General features: G+C 36.6%; 1 protein-coding gene and 1 non-coding gene across 2 annotated transcripts; both read right to left on the bottom strand.

Annotated features, from left to right (window-relative positions):
* Window positions 1-9,973: 9,973 nt before the first annotated feature.
* LOC113697658 (small nucleolar RNA U3) lies at window positions 9,974-10,197 on the bottom strand. The gene has a single exon (XR_003449942.1). It is a non-coding gene; the product is annotated as a small nucleolar RNA U3 (small nucleolar RNA).
* Window positions 10,198-13,968: 3,771 nt separating this feature from the next.
* On the bottom strand, window positions 13,969-15,004 carry LOC113696681 (uncharacterized). Its single transcript, XM_027216059.1, has 2 exons — window positions 14,841-15,004; window positions 13,969-14,296 (listed from the first exon to the last, which is right to left on the bottom strand). Exons 1-2 carry the CDS (start codon window positions 15,002-15,004, stop codon window positions 13,969-13,971), a joined length of 492 nt encoding a protein of 163 aa, XP_027071860.1.
* Window positions 15,005-19,229: the final 4,225 nt, after the last annotated feature.

The following is a 19,229-nucleotide window of genomic DNA, read 5'->3' as shown; positions in this document are numbered from 1 at the left end:
GAATCGAAAATTCACGTATATCGAGCCGGAACAGCTAAGTAGAGATTAAGAAACTTATTCTAGACTACTAAGAGTGAATAATTGTAATGTTAAAGGAAGTACATTAAAGATATAGTGCACAAGTGAAACGAACCCGAGAGAAAACGGACACGAAACGCGAGCGCGCGAAACTTTTGGTAGTTGACTTTTGAGACAAACTTTGGCCCCAAGTTTCCAAGCTTCCAAGGGAAGCTTTAGTTATCAGCCACCGTCTCTCTCTCTTCTCATTCTTGCTGGCCGAAAGCTTCCAAGGGAAGAAGGAGAAGAGCCTCTCTTCATTTCACCTCATTTGAGCTTCCATTTTCACTCAAATTTTTCACACAAACTCACAAATACTTGGAGATTCACTTACTCTTGGTGGAGGACCTCATCTTTCTGGTTTTCTTAGGAGCTTTTGGGACCAAAAAATTTCTGATTTTATTCCAAAGTGTAGGAGGTAATCATCCGATCACTTAATCTTAACTTTAGTGGGATTATTTTTGCTGGGAAGCTTGTAGCTTCAGGGTTATTGTTGTGGTTTGAGTTCAAATGTTGGAGTGGGCTCTATGAAATCCCACAATGGATATATTGGACTGATATGGTGATAATGAATGTTTTTTGAGGTAATTATGTGTTAAACAAGAGGATATTAGTTAGAAAAGTGAAAGGAAAATCGAAGGAAATTTTCATAGGAAGCTGACCGAATTCTACCCTATTATTTCTGTGCACTTGGTTTTAATTTTTGGTGATCAAATGATTGTGAAACTGATGTATATATGTTGTGTGTGGTGTGTATAAAGTTTCTACCAAAAATCATTTGGATTGGTTGAATAAAAATTGAATTTTGGCAAGAACAAAATCTGGAAAATGTGTAACAGTGGTCCTCTGGCAGTGTTCTTTGAACGAACATATCGCTGTGCCCAAACGTCGGAATTGAGTGCCGTCAGCTGCATTCAAAACTAGACATCTGTAGTTTTCTAAAGGTGTATCATGCACCTTCTAATTCGAACCGAGTCATCTGTGGTAATTGAGCAAATTCTGCTGTCCTGTTTCATTGTCAAACCGAGGGAAAGCTAGAAGCTGAAACTTGTGGCTCTGTTTTCTCTCACTTGCCAACTGAATTTCAAAATGAGTTGTTCTGATGAATTGTAGCCTTTTGAATCTAGTTTTCAACGCCATCAACCATTCCCAATTCCAACCTGCATTGAGTGAGTTATGGTCCAAGTCCCAAACTGCAGCAAATCTGGAAAACCCTCTTTTCATGCTGGCCGACTGGTTTGGTTGCTTGTGAGAGGTTTTATTTTGAATCTTGGAAAAGTGTCTTCTAATAACTTTTAGTACTTTGAAACAAGATTCCAACGGTATAAAAATTTCCAATTTTGGACCTAAGGAGTGCAAGATATGACTTTTCAAAAATTGCTCCTTAAATCTGAAATTTTCGAACTTGATGAGAAATGAGTTTTTGGAAACTTTTCTCTACCCTTTGATAATGATTGATCGTTTTAAACTCGATTTCGTGAAGAAAATCAGTTTTTCTTGTGTTAATAAATCCTCACTTTTGAACCTTTATTTTGAGTGGTTAAGGTTCGTGTTTGAAGTATCAACTAGTCAAATTAAGTGTGCCTTGTTTCTTGATTAATACGTGATTATGAGTGAAAAATATTTGTTAATTGTCCAGGCACTCAAGGAGATTTCGAAGGGAATCTTGGTGCGGACACCTAAAGCTTTGTTTGTTCACTTCTTTTGAATCGGTGAGTGTCAAGTGCATGACTTGTTGTGTTTACTTGATTTATCTGCTTATATACGTGAATATCACTTGATGAGATGAGTGTGCACTTTATCACACTCGCTCTCCTTTACTCGAACTTTACTTACTTTAAACTTGATTTTCAAAGTCGATTGGAGTGAATCTCGTCAGGAAAAAAAAAATATACTTGTTTACGCGTGCATGTCGTGTTGTCGAGTGGAATGAACCTCCTAGACTTATGGGAATGCCCAATTCTCTTTGCCAATCTTGCAACTCGAACTGGCATGGGCTTGGTCGAGAAGCTGGATAAACCAAGAGAATAACAAAACAAAACTTGATCTTTTGAGATCTTGTTCGGCATACTCGTCGAGTATAGCCTTTTTCGTGCGTGTTTGGTTACGAATCCGAGAGGGTGGAATGTTGGCTGGAGGTAGTAAGTAGAGTTTCTACGGACTTCAAAATCTACCCGGGTGACGGAGTGTTAACTCGTGGAGGTAGTGGATCGAGCATTGACAAAGCATGTGGAAATTAGCTCCTGAGAGCTCTTGTATCCTACTCAAGTGTGTTTAAATTGTTAATCGTGAATTTCTTGACTTTATCGCTTTATTTATGGCATAAATGTTATTGATACTTGAACTATGTGCTTGCATGACTTTCTTGGCCTCACTGAGTATTGGTTCATCCCATTAGTTTGTTTTTCATAACAGGAACCAGAATGGAAGAAGTTAAGGAAATGCCGACTTCAGGCACTTTTGTATTAGTGTTTTGATTGTAATCGACTAGACACTTTTGGATGTTGTATATTTTGGAAAAAGTGATTGTATATTTGAAATTGTGATGTAAGATTGAATATTTATGTATGGAAATGATTTCGTACCTTTATTCCGACTTTCATTGTTAGTATTAGACTTTAAGTTTGAATTGGAATTGTCTCGAGTCCTGGCGAGAGTTGGGCAGGCGTCCCGCGGATACCCTTGGGTTCGCCCTTGGGAGAAGTGGGGGTGTCACAGTTGGTTTCAGATCTTTGTAGTGTATCTTAGGCTAAAAGTTTGGGATGCCGGACTGTGGGACTGGTTGGAAAGTAAGTGACTACTTGTAGGGATGAAATTCAAAGCCTAGATTTAGAAATTTATTCGGGGGAATGTGTTAGAGACTTTAGCCTTGAGAATAAAAATGAGATAACTTAGTTATTCCTTAAGCGATGTTTGAGCGTGTTAATGACTTTAAGTTTCTGACCTGGAAAATTGTGGTTGTTTTGCAAAGATGGATAATGGAAATGGACATGCCGCTAATGGTAACGGTCATGCTAATGGCCGTGTAGAGCCCCTTAGGCCTATTTACTACCGAACTCGTGGTGGAGGAGCTCGTGTGCGCTACTCGCCTGCTACTAGGTACTCTCGATGTCCGTGTAGGGTGACGTACGCGTACCCTAATGACTTAGTACTGGCCCTTGACGACGAGCGTCGTCAGTTGGTGGATACCAATAGAGATCTACTTCAGGAGGTTGAGGAGTTTAGTCATATGGTGAACGCTCAGGGTGATAGGATTGCAGAACTTGAGGGAACAGTAATGGATGAGGGGGCTAGGGCTGAGGCCGCCCGTGATGAGGTTCGGAGAGTTAGAGCTCGACTCATTAGGGTAGTCGAGGAGGTCCGGGATCGGGTTTCCAGGATTCTAGCTGACACCTCTATGTTGATTGATGAGGTGACGGATACAGTACAGAGTCCAGTCCCTGAGGGCACTGAGGAGGATCCAGAGAAGGACCCTGAGGAGGAAATTCCACCTGATAGCCCTACCGTGGACTAGACCTAGAGTGAAAGACTTTTGACTTTTGGTTAGAAAATAGCTGGGGTGATGCTAGTGCCAAGACCATTATATTTTTGTTTGACTGTGTGGCCTACTTTTGAGGCACTTGATTTTACTTTGGTCGTATGTGACTAAAAGTACTTTTATAGTGTGCTATATTTTTGTAATACCCCATGACTTGCTAATTGTATGAATTTCAAAGTGTTAATGTATGTAAATTATTGTTATTTCCAATGTTTTCATGATTGGTCCTTGTTTTAAGTATTTTCTTGCGTAATTACTTTTATTTCCTGCGCTAGGCATAACTAGGATTATGGACGGACGAAGGAGTGGTAGAGGCCGTGAACGAGGGTCTAGGCAAAACCAACCTCAAGGGGATGAACAAAGATCGGCAACTGGACCGACCCAGGGACAAGAGAATGTAGAGGGTAACCAAGTGGCTACTGTCATTAATAAAATGACTGATATCCTTGAACGGTTAGCTGAGAGACAGGGTCCAGGACAACTTAACCAACCTGGGGGACAGGATAGAGGGAAAGATAGAGCTTTGGAGAGGTTTCTGAAATTTAATCCGCCTAAATTTATTGGAGGACCTGACCCCGAATTAGCGGAGAATTGGCTAGAAAGAATGACCAATATTTTCGCCGCCCTAGATTATGCGGAGGAGAGGCGATTGACTTTTGCTGTCTTTCAGTTTGAGGGTGCAGCACGCGCTTGGTGGGATATGATAAGGGGAAAATGGAAAAGAGCACAAACCCCTTGGACTTGGGAAAATCTTTTAAGAGAGTTTAATAAGAAGTTTCTCCCACCCTTAATTCAAGAAAAATGGGAGGACGAATTCATAAAAGTGAAGATGGGGGCGTCTAGCGTGGCTGAGTATGAAGGGAAATTTACTAAACTTTCTAGGTACGCCTCGGAATTGGTAGCCACTGAGAGGAGAAGGATAAGGCGATTTGTACAGGGAGTTAACGTGGAGATTCAAGAGGGGTTAGCTGGGGCCCGAATCTCTACTTTCACCGAAACCCTAGAGAAGGCGCAGAGAGTCAAAAGTGCAAGGCTGCAAGTTAAAGATTTTCATGCCAAGAAAACGGGAACTCCTAGTCATCCTCTTGGACAAGCAGATAAGGGTGCCCCACCTTCTAAAAAGGAAAAAGGAACGGGAGGAGTAGAGACATCTAGTACACCAAAAAGGACTCAATCAAGAAGAGGCCGCAATGGACGAGATCAACCGAGGGAGACACCTCCAAGTGGTCAGGCTGTGGCTACTCAAGTTATTTGTGGTTATTGTCGTAAACCTAACCATACAGAGAATGAGTGCTGGAAGAAATCAGGAAAGTGTTTGTATTATGGCAGCACTGAACATTAGATCGCGAACTGTCCGAGTATACCAAAGGAAGGAGGTGGTGCTCAACGGCCAGACAAGTCGGTATCTAAACAATCTAGTGGTGGAGGAAGTCGATCTAAAGCGCCAGATAGGATTTATGCATTAAACTATCAACAGGTCTCCGATCCCGCAAAGGTCATTGAAGGTATGATTCTTGCTTTCCATTGTTTAGTTAAGGTTCTAAGTGACCATAGTACGACACACACTTTTGCAAAACCCTAGACTCATGCGATAGAATCAAAGTTTGACTGCTAATTGGGTGAATAGAAATTGTGAGATATGGGTTGGAGAGTGTAAGTTATTGATTGATCCAATAAGCGTGACTATTAAGGGGTATGACTATTATCTTAAGTGAGAATTTCGAGGACGAAATTCTTTTTAAGGAGGGGAGGATATGAGAACCCGAAAATTTTCTTATTTTATCGTATATTACTAGCTTATTTAAATATTTATTCTCCCGTTTTCTCCGAATAATTTATTTCAACCATTTTAAATCCATTGACACGAAACAATATCTCACTTACGTTTTTAAAATGTTTCGTTAGAGAAATTTATTTTTCGGAGGCTCGTTCGGTAAGAAATAACGAGTACACGTTTTTTGAGGTAAATTCGATTCGAGAGTGCATTAGTCTTGGAGAATTAAAAATGAATAATAATAGACTAAGAAAAGTTAATTGAGGCATTAGTGGTGAATGAGTTAAAAAAAATAATTTCGCTTTATCGCGCGCGAATCAAAAATTCAAGTATATCGAGCCGGAACGGCTAAGTAGAGATTAAGAAACTTATTCTAGACTACTAAGAGTGAATAATTATAATGTTAAAGGAAGTACATTAAAGGTATAGTGCACAAATGAAACGAATCCGAGAGAAAACGGACACGAAACGCGTGCGCGCGAAACTTTTGGTAGTTGACTTTTGAGACAAACTTTAGCCCCAAGTTTCCAAGCTTCCAAGGGAAGCTTTAGTTATCGGCAGCCGTCTCTCTCTCTTCTCATTCTTGCTGGCCGAAAGCTTCCAAGGGAAGAAGGAGAAGAGCCTCTCTTCATTTCGCCTCATTTGAGCTTCCATTTTCACTCAAATCTTTCACACAAACTTACAAATACTTGGAGATTCACTTACTCTTGGTGGAGGACCTCATCTTTCCGGTTTTATTAGGAGCTTTTGGGACCAAAAAATTTCTGATTTTACTCCAAAGTGTAGGAGGTAATCATCCGATCACTTAATCTTAACTTTAGTGGGATTATTTTTGCTAGGAAGCTTGTAGCTTCATGGTTATTGTTGTGGTTAGAGTTTAAATGTTGGAGTGGGCTCTATGAAATTCCACAATTGATATATTGGACTGATATGGTGATAATGAATGTTGTTTGAGGTAATTATGTGTTAAACAAGAGGATATTAGTTAGAAAAGTGAAAGGAAAATCGAAGGAAATTTTCGTAGGAAGCTGACCGAATTCTGCCCTGTTATTTCTGTGCACTTGGTTCGAATTTTTGGTGATCAAATGATTGTGAAACTGATGTATATATGTTGTGTGTGGTGTGTATAAAGTTTCTACCAAAAATCATTTGGATTGATTGGATAAAAATTGAATTTTGGCAAGAACAAAATCTGGAAAACGTGTAACAGTGGTCCTCTGGCAGTATTCTTTGAACCAACATATCTCTCTGCCCGGATGTCAGAATTGAGTGCTGTCAGTGGCATTCAAAACTAGACATCCGTAGTTTTCTAACGGTGTATCATTCATCTTCTAATTCGAACCGAGTCATCTGTAGTGATTGATCAAATTCTGCTGCCCCGTTTCATTGTCAAACCGAGGGAAAGCTAGAAGTTGTAACTTGTGGCTCTGTTTTCTCTCACTTGCCAACTGAATTTCGGAATGAGTTGTTCTGATGAATTGTAGCCTTTTGAATCTAGTTTTCAACGCCATCAACCATTCCCAATTCCAACCTGCATTGAGTGAGTTATGGTCCAAGTCCCAAACTGCAGCAAATCTGGAAAACCCTCTTTTCATGCTGGCCGACTGGTTTGGTTGCTTGTGAGAGGTTTTATTTTGAGATTTTGTTGTCAACCAACTGAAAATTGCTTATGAAATGTTTATTGGACCTTGGTTTCACAAATGACCCAAAAATTGGACTGATTTCATGATACAAAGTGTTTGAAAAGGAAAGAGAAGCTTGAGTTGGCAGATTTGTTTTGAAAATTTCACAAACTTCAGTCGTTTTGTTAACTACCTTCCCACGTGAGGTTTTGCTTGAAATTTGGTAGAGATATAGTTCATATATGGAAGATTTAGTGTACCAAATTTAGTACATTTTTAATGCCAATTCGATGGCCAAATAATACTTCAAAGATAGCCTTTCAAATCTGGAAAATGACTGAACAGTTTATAAAATGAGTCCAACTTTGAACTGCTATATCTCAATGCTCAAAACTCTAATTTCAGTTCCGTTTATTGTGTTTTAAACCTTGGTTGGAATTCTAATTGATTTACAAATTTCAGAGGCTAGTTCACTTTCTGTGAATTTTGCCGAATTTTCAAAGTTTGCCGAAAACTAGGACTGAAACTGTCTTGTAGTGCGAATCAGCCACTTTAAGCCGAAATTTGAATGTCTTCCATTTTGAATCTTGGAAAAATGTCTTCTAATAAGTTTTAGTAATTTAAAACAAGATTCCAATGGTATAAAATTTTCCAATTTTGGACCTAAGGAGTGCAAGATATGATTTTTCAAAGATTGCTCCTTAAAACTGAAATTTTCGAACTTGATGAGAAATGAGTTTTTGGAAACTTTCCTCTACCCTTTGATAATGATTGATCTTTTTAAACTCAATTTCGTGAAGGAAATCAGTTTTTCTTGTGCTAATAAATCCTCACTTTTGAACCTTTGTTTTGAGTGGTTAAAGGTTCATGTTTGAGGTATCAACTAGTCAAATTAAGTGTGCCTACTTTCTTGATTGATACGTGATTGTGAGTGAGAAATATTTGTTAATTGTCCTGGTACTCAAGGAGATTTCGAAGGGAATCTCGGTGCGGACACCTAAAGCTTTGTTTGCTCACTTATTTTGAATCGGTGAGTGTCAAGTGCATGACTTATTGTGTTTACTTGATTTATCTGCTTATATACGTGAATATCACTTGATGAGACGAGTGTGCACTTTATCACACTCGTTCTCCTTTACTCGAACTTTACTTACTTTAAACTTGATTTTCAAAGTCGATTGAAGTGAATCTCATCGGCAAAAAAAAAATATACTTGTTTACGTGTACGTCGTGTTGTCATGCGTGTCGTGTTGTCGAGTGGAGTGAACCTCCTAGACTTATGGGGACGCCCAATTCTCTTAGCCAATCTTGCAACTCGAGTCGGCATGGGTTTGGTCGAGAAGCTGGATAAATCAGGAGAATAACAAAACAAAAGTTGATCTTTTGAGATCTTGTTCGGCATACTCGTCGAGTATCGCCTTTTTCGTGCGTGTTTGGTTACGGATCCGAGAGGGTGGCATGTTGGCTGGGGGTAGTAAGTGGAGCTTCTACGGACTTCAAAACCTATCCGGGTGACGAAGTGTCAACTCGTGGAGGTAGTGGATCGAGCATTGGCAAAGCATGTGGAAATTAGCTCCTGAGAGCTCTTGTATCCTACTCAAGTGTGTTTAAATTGTTAATCATGAATAACTTGATTCTATCGCTTTATTTATGGCACAAGTGTTATTGATACTTGAACTACGTGCTTGCATGACTTTCTTGGCCACACTGAGTATTAGCTCATCCCATTAGTTTGTTTTCCTTAACAGGAACCGGAATGGAAGAAATTAAGGAAATGCCGACTTGAAACACTTTTGTATTAGTGTTTTGATTATAATCGACTAGACACTTTTGGATGTTGTATATTTTGGGGAAAGTGATTGTAAATTTGAAATTGTGATGTAAAAGATTGAATATTTATGTATGGAAATGACTTTGTACCTTTATTCCGACTTTCATTGTTAGTATTAGACTTTAAGTTTGAATTGGAATTGTCTCCAGTCCTGGCGAGAGTTGGGCAGGCGTCCCGCGGATACCCTTGGATTCGCTCTTGAGAGAAGTGGGGGCGCCACACACTGGGGCCATGTAGACCTTTTTTTCACTTTTGATGGCTGGCAGATTTTTTGGAAATTTATCATGTAAGCCCGGCAGCCTTGAAGTTTTTTTTTTTAAAAAAAAAAGACGCTGCAGGCTGTCGGCCTAACAGCCCGGCAGCTTTTTTGCAGATATTCTAGTGGCTGAAAAAATTCTCTTGCTTCCCGGGCTGTGTCGGCCCGACAAGCATAGTTTTGTACCAAAATTTTATCAGAACGTTATTGTTGCGATTTTTTTTTTTTTGAACAATAACCGGAGGAATTAGCCTATTTTATAAAAGAATCTCAGAAAGCGTTCTACTACCCTCTTTTAGAGGATAGATTGTGGACTTTTAAACATACTAACGGGTTTACTAGCATCTAAAATCCCCATTAGCACGTCCAAAATGCTTGCTACTGTCTTAGGTGAGATATTGTCTCTGTTACAAGTTCATTAACCAATGATGCACACTTAAATATGTGGCTACTGATGCTTGTCTAAATTTCCTACAACAGTTAGCTAAAATTTCCTGAGTTCACTATGCTGTAATTTCCTAGCAGACAACCAGGGAAAGGAGTAGTAATTGATAATGCTTACAATCTTGAAAGGATATTTGCCAAAATTTCCACGTTTTCACTTGCCTAAAACTAGTCCTTAAAGGGGAAATATTGCAAGCTCGGTCAAGGAGAAATTTATGGTTGGCTGTTGAAACTACAATGTGAAAAACACTCCAACAAATTCAACCTTTCCTGTTAATGCCTAATTACAGTTGGGAATTTACAGATTTCTTTTGGGCTTCTGGCAAGAAGAATTGGAGAAATTTTGCTATAAGTGAGCAAGGAAAGCTTTCTGCTAGAAACCAAATATATTGCCCGTCTTCTCCGACCTTTGAGGAAGACCCAGAAAGAAAATTGCTAAAAGAGATGGGAGAGTCTGTCAGACAACCGCAAGACCACCCCAACCAATGCCAGAGCGAAGGGCTGGGAACGATCCTCTACTGCCCTGGGAGCTCGGAAGCCGAGCAACAAGAGCTGTTAATCACGTTCTGGTCAAGCGGTCATATTTCATCCGCCAGACTTGGTTTCCTGTCTCCTTAGAACTCAAGGACACAGAGGTACGAGCCTATAGAACAGATCCTGTTCAAGTAAGGTCGTGACCTTTGTGGCGAGATCTATTTCTTATAAACTTTGCAGCGCTCTATGTAGTTGTCGATGTGGGATAGCAATCAGGAGGTATTTTCGTGCACAAGTGAGATAAATAATCCAATTCTTCAATGACCAAGGTTTAAAAAAAAACAAAGAGGGAGAATCAGATGCTTAGTCTTTGTTTGGCATTTGCAGCAATGTCAACTTGATTAACCTGATTCTTCCGCTGATCTAACAAGAAATAACTAATGGTTAAAAAACTCCAAGTAATTAATGCAATTATGGGTGAGAGTTAATTATAAAAATATCCATGAAGACGAATGACTAAAGTTAGAATGGATTAGATTTCCACGAACAAATTATCCCTAAAAAGAAGCTAGCATTGTGTAGGTGCAGCAACCTATAAATTCTCTACATGAAAACAATTACTGCAAAATAAGAGAGGGGTTATTATTAAAGAATAACGAGCAAAGGTAAATCAGGAAGGTAATAAATGGAATGTTCAAAGAGTTCATTCTTGTTCACAAATTCAGGGAATTAAAAGCAACGGAATGTGTGGAAAATACAATTTTGTCCATCAGATGACATTGTTGATTCTATTTTGACACCCAAATTCCCTTTTTGGGTTATAAGGACAATATTGATCCCCTAATTAACATTTAATTATATATCTTGATAGAGAACTCTCTTGACCTCTTTGCATTGCACATTCTATTAAAATTTCCAAAACAACCCCAACCCACGTCAATGACCCGCCCGAAAAAACCAACTACAAGATACACGTGAGAAGCACGTGATGACATCTAAATTTCTGGCTAAATACTTTTGGCGCTGAGTCTACTATATTGAAAACTCCAGAATTTGAGTATTTCAATTTTCAATTTTCAAATGACAATTTTGTAGATTGATCCTCGAGTTGCCATAAGATAATAGAATTGAGATGCTACTTTATCTTTAGGTTTATCGACCGAGTTTTAACAAGCCTGAATTTATCCCTCTTAAATGTCGGGTATTTCAAACCAAGCTGAGTCCAAATTTTCAAGATGGCAAAATGAATTGTGGATTACAAGGTGAACTTAGACTTGCACAAAAATGTCCCTTAAGCTTTCAACCTAATCAAGGTCATTAGATTTACCGCTCTTGAGGTCGGCCAAACTAGTGACCAATCCTTCAGATTTAGCCAAAATAAAAATTGTTGAAGGTAGAAAAATGATAAATGTATTAAATAAAAATGTAAATAAAAACAAAAATGATTCAAATTTAAAAGATACTACCAAAAGATAAACATAAGATCTGGTAAGAATAAGGGATAGAAAAATAAGTCACTCCCACTACTATCTTCGCTTTTCCTAATGTTGTGGATGCAATCAACACTACTGCCGTCACTACTGTTATGTATCTACCATTACTACTATCTCCTTTTGCTCTTTCTTTTTTCAATTATTTGATCTTAGGTAGAAAAATTTGTAAGATACTTGTGTGTACATATAAATATATATGTATATGTTTGTGTTTGTGTGTACTAATTTGTCCAACAACTTGGCCATGAACGCAGTCATAAATATTCTAAATCGTGAGATCATTGACGCATCCATGCCTAGTATCTTTACCATATATACTTGCCTTTTCCTATTTCAGCTATCCAGCAATTTAATAAGCTATGGTAGACAGATGTTGATGAATCTGTCTTTTCGTAATATTCATTTGGGGATTCGCAGCCACATCACATTGTAAAATGCTCAAGAACAAATAATTCATAACCGAATCAAGTATGGGTATTAATGAGGTTCTCATGTTCTGTTTCTTCAACACTGTTTTACTCTCCATCCTTTGGACTTTCATTAGGTTCCTTCGTAAGGTATGGTGGATTCCTAATCGAATTAGAGGATCATGAGTTCCAAGGGAATCAAGGGCCCTGCTTTTAAGTTTCTTCCCTATGGAAACTCTAAAGAGATCACAAACATGAGAAGTTAATCTATGAGCAGATCTATGGAGATATCTCGCTATATCAAAATTCAGCCTCATATTCACTCATGGACAAAAATCCATGGTAAGTAGCAGTTCTGCCTTAACAAGTTTCGTACGTTTGTTTCCGAAACTCAGCAGAAAAATGTACAATTTTCTGATTTCCTGCTCCTGCACTGTAAACCAACTGAGATGAAAATAATTAACTCCTGTAAGCTGCAATAAGATTCTGTGGCAAGCTAGTTCAAGTTCGGTACTGATTTTTCTTCTAAAAGTTGCTTCATTCTCAATCTTGCTTTCATGGTTTTCTGTTTCGGCTGACAGGTAAGAACTATATATTAGTTGGCGTGGTTCACAAGCCCAATTAATTATGATAGATGCAGAGCTAATCAAAGAATTACTAACCAACAGAGAAGGTGCTTACCAGAAAATGGATATGGAAGGCATTGCAAAGAAATTATCAAAATAATAGGTGGGGCGCTCATAACAAATGAGGGGAAAAAATAGGCAAAAGTACACAAACTGGCTAACCACTCATTCCTTGCAGAGAGCCTAAAGGTAAGCCTTCTTCTATGTTAATCACATCACGAGTCAAGAATAAGAAAGCTTGTTGTCCTATATATGAAAATGGGAAGTGAATTTGGCATATAATATTGCTCGAGTATTTCCCTATACATGATTTGCTTCTCATAAGAATAACCTTTTGCACAGAGCAAGGTACCAGAAATGACTGCTAGTGTCGAGGCGTTGCTGGAAAGCAAAGGTATCAGCCCCTGTCTTACGCCAAAAAAGCTCCTCTTGCCCCCTGCCCTATACCCCGGCTTCTCCCACTCCTACCCTGCTCTAGTACCCCCACGGATACCCCCATAAGTGACCACTACCCTTTATATATATATGAAAAATAATAAAAATCACTTTGGACTTTGAAATGAAATCTAAATCAATAGAGATTGCATTTTTATAAATAATATCCAACACAAATAAAAAAATCAAATAGATTTAACATACAAAATCAATTTCTTACCACAAATACCATACATTGTCGGGAAAGAGCATGCTCTTTTATCACAATAAAATACCACATTATTTATTTTAAATTACGGTGTAAAAATTCACATTAGCAATATAATATATTAGATAAAAGATGGAGGCCGAGGCGGGGCCACTCACGTTTGAAGCAGTGTTAAAATATACATATGCTTATGCAATAAAGTAACTAAATAGCAGAATATTGAGATGAATTTATAGTTAAAAAATTAAAAGCCTCGAAAGTTGACCATTTACAAACCAGGAAATGTTGAAGGTAATTTAGAAAGAAAAATATTCACATAAGTGATCAAAGTTAAAACTACAAACGGTATTCATTTTGGGGGGGCAAAATTTATATTTTTGAACGTGAGGGTGATAGAGTATTATCATGGCTAAGTGTTATTAACCCTAAAAACAATGGAATCGAATTTAATATAGTATGTGGCCAATGTGGCAAAGATAGAGAACAACTTAAAACACGAACAAATCATCCTTATACCTAGCTAATTAAAAATCTGAAAACTATACTCGAACTCGATGGAAATAAACCAAACGCAATAGACACAATCCATTACTAGTACTAAAGAAAGACTCATGACACAATCACGAGGCTGCCCACAGCATTGTTACTTGATCCCCACTTATGTAATTCATCACACATTAGTCTCCTCCTTAGCCAGCAACTTTTTGAGTTCATCTTTTTCTTCTCCTGTCAAACTCAAATTCTTTGGGTGGATAACTTCAAAGCTGACAAATAAGGAGCCTGTATCCCCAATACCGTGCCAATTAACAAGGCATGCCTTCGTTGGGAATCTCTATAACACACCCAGGTTCTATCTTCGGAACAGTTAGAAGACGCTTATCCAATGTTTCGATTGTAAGGGCTTCACTGGTAACGTATTCCATCAGCGGAATTTTCCTTATAGCCCACAAATCGTTGCCCTGCCTGTGGAATTCAGCATGAGGCTCTTCTATCACGTCAACGATCACATCCCTGGGGACCTTTCTGTCGTCTAGAATGACCCTGCGCGGATATACAGTTTTCAGGCCGTTCTTTGCACTCGCTGGGATTTCCACCACAAGCGTCTCCGGATCCGCATTCGGTGCTATCACGCTACAAGTTCAATGTAAATGCATTAGATTATTTTTGGGTTGGAGGTTATTTGGAAGAATGTTTAGACATCGTTTGTCATAGCAATTTGTTGATATGATATATCTGAGAAAAAATGTTTTAGAAATCGTGCTTTGTCAATAACAAGCAATACTTCTTAGAAATATTTTTATTTAAATAAACTTTTTTATTTGTAAATGAGAATTCTTGAACCAAAATCTCTTATTTAAAATCCTTTCCTCCTCGCTACTTAACCCAATCCTTCCCCATCTAAATAATCTTAAAACTTAATATGTACGTCGGAAAATAAAGAAAAAAAGGAGATAGTAAATCTAAATGTACGTATATATACATATTCACCAATTCGTTTTCAAATTGATAGTAAATCTAACTGATATTATAACTCACCAATTCGTTTTCAAATTGATTCTTTCAGAAAATCAATAATCCATATCAATGATACACAATAAATTTTATGATAAATTTGTCATATTAATTTAGATGTAGGAATAAGGAAAGATGTTAATTACAAAAAACATATTCATACCCAGGATCAGGGAGGAGCTTCATGCGTCCTCCGGGAAACTTGATCCTCTTTTCCACTCCATTGTAGAGCTCGTCTAGAGTGCACCTCAATGGGCACCAAACCGGAGGTGGTGCTTTCCTATGGCTGATGCCCTTGTCAAAACCTTTCGAGCATAACTTCCCCATGGTTTCTCTCAACATTTTGCCCTCCACAAGATTTGGACAGAACTGCCACAAGGGTTTATGCGGTGGATACCAATGACTCGCTAGGGTAGTTTATATAGGCTATAGGTGAGAGAAAGGTGAGAAACTTGCCATTACTGTATTTTTGCTCAAAGGGAAATGTATATGTTAAGTATTTTTTTGCCTCGTAATTCTTGACTGGAAGGTGCCTTCGGTAAGAGAAATTTTCGCTAAAATTACTTTCCCAAAGAAAAATCTACTTTAAAGTTATAAATTGGCGAAAGCAAAAGTTAATTGGCTGCTGACAAAAATAATTCTAGAATAACCTAGACTCCAAAACAAAATCTATTCTTTTTAAAAGATTTTGGTTCCATTATTGGAAGATTCTGTGTTAAATTGAATATGGAGAGGAATGGGTTGAACCGTGCGAGAGCAGCTCTCGAGTTTGAAATCTCCCATCTACACTAAAAGAAAAAGTTGAGCAATTTTGGGTTGTTTATTAGCTATTTAATTGCTAGGTACGATCTAATCATAGAAAGTGGAAAAATCTACTTTAAAGTTATAAATTAGTGGAAGCAAAAGTTAATTGGCTACTGACAAAAATAATTGTAGACTCCTAAAAAATTTATTCTTTTTAAAAAGATTTTGGTTCCATTATTGGGAGATGCTGTGTTAAATTGAGTAATTTTGACTTGTTTGTTAGCTGTTTAATTGCTAGGTACGATCTAATCATACGAATATGCACTGTATATTGTCTTGATTAATCTTGATGAACATTCTTATTAATTGATCTTATGTTAGTTTCTTACAAGGCTTCATGTTATGCTAGTTTCTTGTGCCTGAACCCTTGTAAGTAGGACAATAATTGCTGCAATTATATTTTATACACTTTCTGAATTTAAATCTCACTTTTCTAAAAAAACTATTTCTTAGAACTCCACAGAACTACGTCACAAAATATCAACCGTGTAGATGATAGGGCTAAAATTCATTACTTTCGGATATTTCTTGGTGACTTTTGACAACCATAATTCCTATATAACTCATAGCAACCGAACCTTGAGCAGTTGATTGCTTTTTTTTTTTTTTTTCGGTCAAACGGTTGCTTACACGATGTTTTTTTTAAAAACAATTTTCTCTTTGTCATCCATATAGTTAGTAAAATACCATATGAGTATAACAGATACATATGTTACAATTATTTTTCTTAAAAGTTTAACTAAAGTTAGAAGTTTTCAACAAAAGCACGCACAAAAAATCGTGCATGAATAATAAGAATAAGTTTGAAAATGATAGAACTAAAAACATTAATTTAATTGTTTTATCTGTGTTTTTTTTTTTTGGGTTTGTCTTCTATTGGTGCCTCTTTCTTGCATGTAGTTAGTCATAAGTCTTTTTCCTTTTTTCTTAAGATCAAAAAATGAAATTTAATATGTAAAATAAAATTTTAGATTTCCAACTCATGTTTAGTTTCTAAGCATACCCTGATAAAGTTTCTTTCATGTTCTTCACTTACTTTTGAAAATCACCCCTAAAATTCTGTTCAAGTTGGACATTGACTTTAATAAGCTTATTTTCCTAATGTAACACTTAATCATACTACTACATGGCCTCAAAAAAGAATAAAAAGGCTTTTGACTCAAAAGAAATGATGTAGTAAAATTGATTTAGAGTTATTTCCTTGAAGTAAAATTGACATAAAGGAGATACTGAAAAAAAATGCATTATAAGGAAATAAAACTCCAGGATTCTTTTCTTTCACATTTAGTATTTAAAATCATAAAAACAAAGAAATTATAGTTCTTAAAAATCAAAACCAAAGAACTTATAATGATTCGAATAAAATAGAAGATAGAAGGTAAGAAAAACTACTCCTATGCCGATTTTGTAAATAACAGTTAGGTAAGATCCCTTCTCTATTGCTCTTATCATTGTATTCTAATAAGAAATAAGGTGTGTCTAATGGGTGCCCATTTCGGCACTCATTAAAATATATTTTAAATGTTATGTTTTTTGAAATGTAAGATTAATTAGAGAAAATATGTAAATACAAAAGAGGGTAGGTAAATTTAAATAAAAAAAGTATATAAATGCAATGGAGAGTAATAATTGATAGTATGTGTATATACATAGCAGGATATGTAAATTTTATGCTTGTTAATGAGTATCCAGTAGGCACCCATTAGAAGAACCATGAGAAATAATCAAGGTAGGTATTAACATTTTTTCCTAGCCCATATAATATTTAACAGTACATTTATTTTTTAAATATAAAAAAGCATTAAAAATCTGTACCAGCGGTTCAAGGAGTTTTGGTTCCAGTCTTGCTTTCTGAAATAGATGAGCATGCCATCACAAACTTGTCCAAAATACACCTATCATCAATTAATTTTAGTTCGGTATAATCTTTTTTTTTTTAAATTTAGACTATTTCTATCATTCCAAATTCTTAAAGTTATGAATCGATTACTGATTACGAAATATTTGTTTCATTCCTTATTCAACGGATAGTAAATTTGTTTAGTTTTCTTGCTCTCATGGATATTGCCTTTATATGAGACATAGTAATTCTTCCACTGAAAGAATTTTATTTCCATAAGGAGTTCAATTTCCAAACCTCTTTTATTCTTACAAGAACGTTTTACATAAATAGACTCAATAGTTGTTAATAAAGAAATAAGCGTTTGAGTCATTGGGTTTACAGTAGGGATAATTTCAAAATGTGAAAGTTAAAACACTAAATCTACAAATCTAACGTTCTCTTCTTAATATAATATGAATATAGGTATATGTATTTGTTATGTGCGTGAGATAAACAAAAAAAGTGATTAAAAAATGTGTAAAAAGTAATTCATGAAAAATGTAATATTTTTTTCCAAAAAAAAGGCAACAATCCAAGCAAGGCCAAAAATTTTAGTGATGGAACGAGAAATAGTGTGAAGATCTCTGAGTGTTTGTATCTATCTTTCAGAGAGAGGGGGTGGGGAAGGAGGAAGAGGCAAAAAGGAGTTTGGGAGCAGTCAATAAGGCTTTTTCTTTTTTGGTTATATATATATATATTCAAAATTTGCACATATGTTACATATACCTAACATTGATAGTGTATATACTGACATAGGATTAATCATATATATATATATATATATATTCATCCATTACCAACTCTAACCTACCAAACTCAGCCGCACAAAGGAAGAAACTAAAGAAGGAAAATAAACTTACAAAAAAAGCCCTCATCACTGAACGTGTTTAGTCTTTTTATTCTTACTCTAATAAACTGCTCCTTTCTATATCTTGAATTGACTTTTATGTGGAGTTTGAGAATTCATAGCTTAGTTTATTATTATTCTTTTTTTTTTTTTTTGCAAACCGCATACACAGAGGAGAGATGTCATGCTTATTTTTTATTAATCAACGAAATTGTGAATATACACATGATAAAATAAGAATAACACGATGTCCTATTCCCTTTACGATCATGAAAATAGCTAAATTAAATGTAAGTAAGGGAATTCATAGCTTTGTTTAAATACATATTTGGATGACTTTGGTGATTCTGGATTCCATTGTCGAAAACCACCTGATCTATTAAGTAGCACACAATTTATTTGTCCATTCAAGCGGGGGTTGAAACTATGCAAGTAGATTGCTCGCAAAGACAAAAGGTAGAAAAAAAATGAAAGTAGAAAGCTAGCAAAGACAAAAATAATTTACCATACAGCTACCATTATTTCAAACCAAATTAGCTCATCAATTAATCTGCACTCTCTCTTAACTTCGACTAAAGCCTTTCAATAAGCTAACAGCAAATATGTTAAAGATACTGGACATGGATTCGTCAATGATCTCGTGTTGTTATCTACATTATCCAGATGAGACAATAGACATGTCTCCGTGACAGAATGGCACTTCTCGTAAGGAAATTAACACCACTTCTTTAGTTGTGTCCATGGTTAAGAGCTTCAAAAGACGTATCATTCCATGGTGGTCCATAAAATTAAGAGTTTTTCTAACCCGTTAGGCACCATCAACACAACTAAATTTCACATAATTTGTAATGTATATGTACATACTAATAATTAATACCTTTCTTTGCATTTATATACTTTCCTAAATTGACCTTACATTTTCAAAAATCCAACACATAAAATACATTTATTGGGTAGACACCTGATGCGGGTGCTGAGAACGCGATCCAAACTGAGCGCCAAGGCCGGTTCCAAACTAT

Source organism: Coffea arabica, chromosome 6e (genome assembly GCF_036785885.1).
Source record: "Coffea arabica cultivar ET-39 chromosome 6e, Coffea Arabica ET-39 HiFi, whole genome shotgun sequence".
In the NCBI taxonomy this organism is placed as follows: domain Eukaryota; kingdom Viridiplantae; phylum Streptophyta; class Magnoliopsida; order Gentianales; family Rubiaceae; genus Coffea; species Coffea arabica.
This window is presented reverse-complemented; position numbering and strand designations above follow the sequence as displayed.

Excerpts from the sequence above, each read along its gene's own strand:
- LOC113696681 (XM_027216059.1), bottom strand. The coding sequence starts at position 15,004 with ATGGGGAAGTTATGCTCGAAAGGTTTTGACAAGGGCATCAGCCATAGG. Across the intron at positions 14,297-14,840 it reads AAGCTCCTCCCTGATCCTGG|CGTGATAGCACCGAATGCGG; the intron begins GTATGAATATGT and ends TTGAACTTGTAG.